General features: G+C 50.0%; 1 protein-coding gene across 2 annotated transcripts; it reads right to left on the reverse strand.

Moving 5' to 3' along the window:
* Positions 1-1,624: 1,624 nt before the first annotated feature.
* On the reverse strand, positions 1,625-7,422 carry COPRS (coordinator of PRMT5 and differentiation stimulator). 2 transcript variants are annotated; one of them, XM_014862149.3, is made up of 4 exons: positions 7,212-7,422; positions 4,919-4,985; positions 2,562-2,783; positions 1,625-2,036 (listed from the first exon to the last, which is right to left on the reverse strand). In XM_014862149.3, the coding sequence occupies exons 1-4, from the start codon at positions 7,308-7,310 to the stop codon at positions 1,867-1,869; spliced, it is 558 nt and encodes a 185-aa protein (XP_014717635.1). In that variant the 5' UTR covers positions 7,311-7,422; the 3' UTR covers positions 1,625-1,866. The 2 variants fall into 2 exon arrangements, with proteins under 2 accessions (XP_014717635.1, XP_070338851.1); XM_070482750.1 differs by having other exon boundaries at positions 2,562-2,779; positions 4,915-4,985; positions 7,212-7,404.
* Between the last annotated feature and the right edge of the window lie 1,100 nt (positions 7,423-8,522).

Genomic DNA, 8,522 nt, shown 5'->3' on the forward strand with positions numbered 1-8,522 from the left:
ATCACTAGGATTTCTCCATTTCACTACTTTTTTTCCTTACTCACCCCCCCTCCCCTTTGAGATAACCAACGTTCTCAGCCTGGGGAGTTACCCTTCTATATCTTTCTCTATGCTTGAATCGTCCTATGGGGGGCAGCGGAATGATATTTAAATCAGAACAATTGACTACCCCACCCCCCGCCATTCTCTTGACATACCCAATCTTCAGCCACAAAACCCACTCTAATGTCTTTAAGAGAATGTTGTTTTCTACATCCTTGCTCCAGTAGACCCTATTTCCCTCCTACCTGCTTTGCTGGAAGTAACCAGAAGGAGGAATGGCAAAGAACAACTTCTACACAGCAAGGATCCTAGATTTCACCGCTCCACAGATCACAGCAGCCGCAGCCTGTGAACAGTCTTGCTCAGACACTCATGCACATGTGCTCTCCAAACGATTGATGTTCTTCCCTCCCTCTGACATGTGTACTCTCCCCACCTCACAACTTCTGCTTTTACTCACAGTTCCAGCTGCCTTCTAAGTGCAGCTTACACATGGGCCGACATAACCCCTCCCCCACACAACCTTTCCCTTTGGCAATTCCGCTATGCTCCTCCAGCCCCCATTTCTTGGCTCAGTTTCCCAAGCTCATCTCATCACACCAGACGTACTCATCCTCACACTAGCCCGATCAGCTATGGCACTGGGAGGAAGACAGAGCGAGCCGTGGGGTGACATGGTCTATGACTTCCCTGTCAGCAAAGACAGTGGAAGGGGTATTTTTTCTCCCTAAGACAACCTTGGCCATGAGGCCCCTCACAGCCAAAGCCACTGCCTTCTCTCATAAGGTTCTGCCTTCTTCACACACTTTGGGGCCTCTGAAAAATAGCTTAAATAGTTAAGTGTTCATTTAACTGCTATGCAGTTGCCTCTGATGTCAGATGTGAAACTTCCTTGATTCAGCCTCAACAAGGAGACAGGGAGGTCAGAAGCAATCCCTCAGTCTGCCAAAGAAGTAAAAGCGCCTTAGCCTGGTGCATCAAGGACCTGCCAAGACACGGCCCCAGCTCCCACCTCTGGGCTCTCACACACCCAGGGGCAACCAAGAGAACACACTTCAGAGTCACGCATGGGTTTAGGTCCCAGTTCTGCCATTTCCTGGCTGTGTGATTCTGGAGAAGTCAAAATACTTTCAGTCTTATTTTTCTCATGTCTAAAATGAAATTAAAAAAAAAAAAATAGTGACGTCATATAAGTAATTGTAAGGATTAAAAGATTAAATGGAAAATAGAGTTTAAAATCGTTTCATGCCAATTTAGGATTATATAGTTGCCGGTTTAACTAATTTGCCATTTAGTTTTCCAGCCTACAGAAAGTCCTTGTTAACTCAGCAAATGTTCAATTTTCCATCAATAGGAATAGAAATCAGCCACAGAGTCACCAACGTCTCTTAGATTCCAATCCCTGGCCGGTAGTGCCAGATGGACAGAAGGAACACCAAAAACTTGTTTTCTTTCGCAGAGTAGTTTCAAGTCTCCAAGTATTTCAATCCCTAAAATGTAAGTCAGGGGCTTTAAACGAAGGCGTAAGGCTTTGTTCTGAAGTATCTAATTAAAAGGGGAAAAATAGTAGACAAAAGCATACTGGTTTTTTCCAACATTTATTTATAAAGAACACAACTCCCCCTCCTGACACAGACACCAACACTCACACATTCCAAGGAGGAGCTCACTAAAAACAACACTGACAACAGAACTGGGGGACGGCGGGCACCAGGGTGTGCGCCCGACTCGGGGATCACTGCGAATGTTTCCTCAGATCCGACATCCCGCCTCAAAGAAAGGAGACCTCGATCTGAAGGGCCGGCCACCCACCACCAGGCACACTCAGTCCTCGGCATCATCAAACTGTCCCGTTTCAAAGACCATCTTGGAATAATGGGGTATCAGAGGAGGAGGGTGGTGCCAGCTGGGGTCGTAGATCATGTCTCCTTGCGCGGCACAGCACACCCAGGGTTTGACCTCTTGAGAAAGGCAACCCTGGATGTCGTCAGCATCTGCAGGCAGTTTTAAAAAGACAGATTAAAGGAAGGAAGGCGGCCGAAAATAGCCAAAAATTGTCTAGGGGACAGACACTTGCACTTTGTTTAAAAACACTCACGTGTGCACAAGCACTCACACACACATACCACAGTCTTCCTCTGCTGAAGAATTGCAAGCTTGTTCATTCTAAGGCAACCCATAGTTGTGCTTCTCAGCCAAGAGTTCTTAGCAGCGCAGAGGAAGCAACTGGCTAACAGAGCGCTTCTGTCTGCGGCTGCTCAATTCACACAAAGATACTTGGAGAGAGGAACATTGTTTCAATGTTAAAACCAACCGATACATTATGGACTCAAATGCAAAATTTGCAATTTTTTTTATTTCAATATGAAGGAGAAGCTCTCACAGAAATTTCAGACCTGTAACAGACATTAGGCTAACTCACAGATGGGGGTCCCTCTTCCAAATTGTCTGCCTTTAACGGTAATCTGGTAAGAGCGTCTCAGAACCCTGGCCTAGGACCCCAGAAACTCCGCACCTACCGTACGGATTCCCTTGATCTGCTTTCAACTCCAGGTCCCAGTCCTCGTTAAAAAGATCAGCAGCCTGTTCCTTGGGCGGACAGCCAGACAGCCCTTCTGAGAGCTCCCAGGTATTCACTTCCCCATCAGAATCCTCCTCATCCATGGCGAAGCCTTCCTCTTCAGAGTGGGTGCCCTCGCCATGGGTAGGACTGTCATTAGGGATGCTCTGTGCTCCACTGGCTAAGAAATGGACAAAAGGAAGAAGGTATTAAAACCACTGGCAGACCAGATAGGACCTGCTCGTGGGCTTGGAAAATCTGGGGCAGCCTTACTAAGAGGACAGCAGTAAAACAAGGATAGAGAGATCTCTGGCCGCCTGAGCACTCAAAATAATGTTGCCCTGTTTACATTTTTAGAAGTAAGGTTGATCATTTATTTTTAATAAGACATTTTTGCCTCAAGCAGGGCCATTCATTGCCAGGGCTCATAATCCACACTGCGAGTCAGGCAGTTTGTATTTTCAGGTAGTTTACACGTCATTGAGGCAAAGAGCCACTGGCAAATGATCAGCTTTTACAATATGAGCTTGATTTGAATGTTTGCTCTTCTATTCCTCCCTTCATCCTCAGAGAGTATGCAGAGGTGAGGACGAGGGGCAAGGAGGAGGAAAGCAGGCAGAAGGAGGACAGAACTGGTCAGTCACAACGAACAGCCATCATGTCTCTTCCTCTGGATTCAGGAAGATATATTCCAAAAGACCTCAAAATAATGGAAAAAAGTCTGGGGAAGGCTAACGGACCTCCAGGTACATAGTGCTATGCTGACGCCAGGTCAGAGGTGGGAAAAGAATCAGCCTAAAACCAGCCACGCTATTAACATTGTAATACTAATGACAGCTATAAGCAAAAAAGTAATAATTCAAGGCATGAGTTCTGAAGCCTAACCGCCAGGGTTCAAATCCCAGTTCTGCCAATTACCAAATGTGTAACTGAGCTGAAATCTACTCAACCGATTCCTCAGTAACTTGAACAGAGAATTACCACACAACCTAGCAACTCCCCTCCTAAACGTATGCCCAAAAGAAGTGAAAACAGGTATTCAAACACCACATTTCAAGAATGTTCATAGCAGCACTATTCACAATCACCAAAGGGTGGAAACCATCCAAACGCCTATCAACCCATGAATGGGGAAACTACATGTGGTATATCCATATAACGGAATTGTTCAGCCACAAAAAGAGAATGAAGCACTGACACATGCTACATGAATGATCCCTGAAAATATTATGCTGAGTGAAGGAAGTCAGACATAACAGGCCACACAGTGTGTGAGTCTATTTACAAGCAACTCACATTTGCCTGTCCAGAACAGGTAAACTCACAGAGAGAGAAAGCAGATTAGTGGTAGCTCAAGGAAGAGGAATGGGGCATGACTAAATGGGTTGCATTTCCTTTTAGGGTGATGAAATGTTCTGGAACTAAATACTGGTGGTGGCTGCACACCATTGTGATTGTGCTAAACGTCACTGCACTGTACACTTTCAAACTGCTAAATGGTAAATTTTATGTTGTGTCTTCTATCACAATTTAAAAAAATGTTTACTGTGCCTCAGTTTCTTCATCTGTAAAATGCAGACAGGATTGTTGTGAGTTGGGGGAAACAAAAAAGGAACACTTAGAATTGTGCCAGGCACACAGCGAGTCCTCAGGAAGTGTTAGTTGCTATGCCTGTATCTAGTTCCGAGCTTGGTGCCTTATCTAGACCACTACACCCAACAGAACTTTCTGTAATGATAGCAATGTTTTATAATCCGTGCTGTCCACGTGTGGCTACTGAGCACTTGAAATGTGGCTAGTACGACTAAGGCACTGACTCTTTCACTTTATTTAATTACAATTAAATTTAAATAGCACGGGTAGCTCATGACTATTACAGTCCTAGATCCTGTCACGCAATCTTCAAAACGACCCTCTGAGGTAGGCATTAGCTCCATTTGAAAGATGGGGAAAGGATACGGGATTTACCTAAGGTCACAAATCTCCCCAGAACTCTGACCCGGGGCCAAAAGTGAGAACCATTTTGCCCGGCTCCAAAGCCCACACTCTTTCCATGCCCGCTGTCCTAAGCTGTCGTTCTCAGGAGAGGGGATGGGTCTAGACACAAGTCCAGGACGTCCCTTCAAGAAGCCCCAGCAGGGCTTCCAAACAAGGGCACTGTTGAAACACTAAGCAGAAAAGGCAACTCTGGAGAACCGGCTAGAAAGAGAAGGTAAACAAGACAGAGAGGCTGTCCTTCCTGGAGCCTCCTGGCTCTCTCCTGACCTTCCCCTCCCCACCCTATCCCACCCCGACCCCACACCGCCATCTACTTGCCTAGTCGATCCGTGGCCTTCTCAGTCTCTCTCCCCTGACCAGAGTGCTCCCCTGGGGCAAGGCCCACCTGCGGGAAGAAGAAACAATTACCCGGGACTCGGATATCTGGGGGATCCCCAGCACTGAGCTCTCCTCTCTCAGCCCCAAACCCCCTCTTCCAGACTCTCCTTTGTGAGGCTAGGGCTGGGACTCTGCAACCCACATTTCTGCTCTGCCCTACTAGACTCGCAAGGCTGGAGGGAGAAGGGCCTTGTTCCTTCATATTCTGTAGGCATCACCCCAGTGACACTTCTTCACCCCTGGCTCTTCGCCCCTGGAGGCAGGAGCGCCTTCCTATAGCGGCCACTGATGCCCAGACTTGCAGAATCAGCTGCATCACTGGGCCCTCTCTTCAGAGGTCTGAGTCCCAGGTCCTCAAGGACCCCTCCTCCGAGCTCAGAGGCTCCAGCACTAGCAGGAGCAGCGCCCCCTCCTCAGAGGTCACAATTTCAGCTCTGCAAAGCCTCTCCTCTGAGCTTGTACATTTTAATCATTCCAATCTTGTCTCTTTGTTCCCTCAGCCCTAGGGCTGGAAGCTGTCTCTTGCAGTTGCTACCTCCATGTTAATTTTTACCTTCTCAGTTACTTAACTTTTTATCTAGTTAACAGCTCTATCAAATTCTTGGTCTCCTGACGGATACACGAGGGCAACAGAGCTGCAGTTCCTCTGCCTTGCTGAAGGGAAATCTTCCCCCACAGCCAACCATACGCTTCTCTGCTCCCATCACTCAAGAGTTCCTGGAATCCTATCGCCTCCAAGACCTCTTCTACATGGAACAAGAAATGTTCACAGCCTGCATGAGAAGACCTGACTGCAAGCCCAACTCTGCCACTCATTCAGTGTGACCTTGGACACATCACTTCAACCACCCTGCCTGGGTTTCATCGTCTGGTATTTAAGATGATTTTTCTGACCTTGCTGGGGGCTTACAATGAAATATTATTTATGAAAACACCTAGCACGAAGCAGAAAAGCGACATTTGTTGAATTTAAATCCACTTCCTTTGCGCCTACATCTAAACAGCACTTGGCGCCAGCCCCATTAGCTCATGATCTTGTCACACCTGGATTTAAGGAGCCAAGCTCACCTCCTGTAGTCAGTGACAACCCTTGGTCACTACTGCAGGCCAGCTGGTGGGACCTCTCACCTGGACCATTGCCACAGCCCCCTAACTGCCTCCCCATTCACCCATCCTGCCCAGCCTACTCAGTGTTAATCACTTCTCTGCTCAAAAATCTTCAACGACCCCTCACGACCAGAGGGCACAACTAGCCACAGCCCTCACACCCCCTTCCCCTCATCCCCATCCACCTGTTGAGCACAGTTCTCGCTCAGGCTTTACGACCCGATCTCCCAACCATTTGCCTTGCATTTTTGCCCTGCCTTCCTCATCTCCACACGTCTGCAGGCACCGCCACCCTCTCACCTTGGAGAGGACGCGCACATCCCTTCCTGCTATGCCAAAGCAGGACAAAGTCAGTCTCGTCGTATCCGCACTCCAAAGCAATTTTCTTTTAAGTCTATCACTACGTTTTTCATACCTTATTCTGGTGAAGTACTATGTTTGATGCCTAAGCAAGCATTCCATCTCTCCATCCAATTAACAGGCGTGTCTGTCGTGCCAGGCACTATGCTAGGCGCCGGGGTAACAGCACTAAACAGAGGGCTCCTTCCCTCGGGGAGCTCACCATCTAGCAGAGATTATTGACTGTAAACAAGGGCAGGTGATAGCAGCAATAACGGTCTTTGAAAACCCAGGAGCTGTGTGGCGCGCAAATGAAAACAAGTTTCTGGAAAACCTGCGTCAAACCGGGCCTTTTGGTCTCAGTAAACAGAAAAGGAGAGAGCGCATGAGACATCATCTGGCGCTCAGGGTGAGGAGAGCATCCCCACCAATGGGCACAGGTCCTTCAGGCAGAGTCCCTCTCCCCGCCGCCCTCACCTGGCCCCTGTCCAGGCCAGCAGGGGCCCCCGGCTCTCGGGCAGCCGCATCACCTCTCATTTGGCAAGTACGCAGAGGAGCCCACAGCCCGCCCTCGGCGCCCAGTGCGCCCACCCACGCCCTCGGGTGCCCCGCCCCGCAGCCCAGCGGCCCCTCGGTCCGGCCGTTTCCAGCTCGAGCGCGCGCCCAAACGGCGCTCCACGTTCGCGGGGCAGCCAGAGGCGCTTCCCAGGCTCCGTGCCCCCGCCCGGCCGGGCCCCGCGAGCCCCGCAACTTCCCGCCCCGGGCCGCAGGTGGTGGCCGCGCTCACCCCCGAGCTGCGGGGCGCCTCCTGCGCGCTCGGCAGCGGCGGCCCCCGAGGCGGCTCCGCGGCCCCCAGCACCGGGGCCCTGGCTGCTTGAGGGTCCATGCCCGGCGGCCCGCCGCCCGGCGCCCTGGACGCTAGCTGCTCGGCCACGTGACGCGCCGGCCTGGCTGCCAGCCCGAGGATACGCCGCGGAGGGGCCAATCAGCCGGGGGTGCTCCCGGCCGGCGGGGGCGGAGCGCTGGGGTCACGAGGAAGCCGGGGGCGGGGCGAGAAGGGAGGCGCAGGAGGGGCGGGGCGCGCCCCACAGCGAAAGCCCCCCCAGAGGTCCCAGAATCCGGTTTTTGTGATTTTTGTAGCTCCTGCCGGCGCAGATGCCAGGGCTGGACGACCAGCTGGGTTTAGAATGTCAGGTGTTATCCCTGCCCAACCACACCGGATATGCTTCAGCTTCAAAACCTCGAATTCCTGTTAAAACAATTACCGGAGTCTACCTGACAGTGTATAAAGCTCAGCTCTCAAAACTTTTAATGCAGTTGTAGCTCCAACCACATTTCACTCTCTCACTTCCCAGCTTTCTCTAGAACTCAGGCTGGGATGTAACTCACCCACAAATGGACGAGACAACTCAGCAGCCCGGTCCTTCTCCACCTTGAGCTAATGATAGTTCTTAAAGTGAATCCATTAGAAACCAGGATAGACGAGCAAAGCAAACTCTTAGAACGTGCAGACACCGTCCGGCACTCAGTCACAGTAACCCTAACCATCCTGTGCTGTGACGGCACAGTCTGACCTGGCTCTCGCTCAATGCTCAAAGTCTGGCCCTCTACAACCTGCAAAAGGAGCAAAAGATACGCAGGGCCCGAGCTAGGGACAAACCCAGCTCTCCCAACAGCCTTCACAGCGTCGCGCCGCACTGCCTAAACCCTAACAGACCTGGTCACGGTGGGAGAATCACATTCACGTTTAGGGAGCAGGAAAGCTGGGAGCTGGGATTCCTTGCTCACCAGGCCACCTTACGACAATCTTTCGTGACATTTAGAGACTATTCTTTCATCTCCCTCAAAGAACGTGTTGTTTATAAACTACATAAAGCATTTGAAAAAATTTAACATAACAGTTGATAGTCTTTTTTTCCTCTATGTGGACTTTCCTACAAGAAGGGGAATGTGACCAACTAATGTGTGCCCTATTTTGCCCATGAGTCAGTTTCCCCAAATCTAATTGGATCTAGGTCAACACTGTCCAATAACCTTCTGCAACGGTGGAAATAAAAGTTCTATTATCTGTGCTGTTCAATATGGTAAATATGCAGCT

Source organism: Equus asinus, chromosome 13 (genome assembly GCF_041296235.1).
Source record: "Equus asinus isolate D_3611 breed Donkey chromosome 13, EquAss-T2T_v2, whole genome shotgun sequence".
Lineage (NCBI taxonomy): Eukaryota > Metazoa > Chordata > Mammalia > Perissodactyla > Equidae > Equus > Equus asinus.

Excerpts from the sequence above, each read along its gene's own strand:
- COPRS (XM_014862149.3), bottom strand. The coding sequence starts at position 7,310 with ATGGACCCTCAAGCAGCCAGGGCCCCGGTGCTGGGGGCCGCGGAGCCG. Across the intron at positions 4,986-7,211 it reads AGGCGCCCCGCAGCTCGGGG|GTGGGCCTTGCCCCAGGGGA; the intron begins GTGAGCGCGGCC and ends TTCTTCCCGCAG. Across the intron at positions 2,784-4,918 it reads GAAGGCCACGGATCGACTAG|CCAGTGGAGCACAGAGCATC; the intron begins GCAAGTAGATGG and ends TCCATTTCTTAG.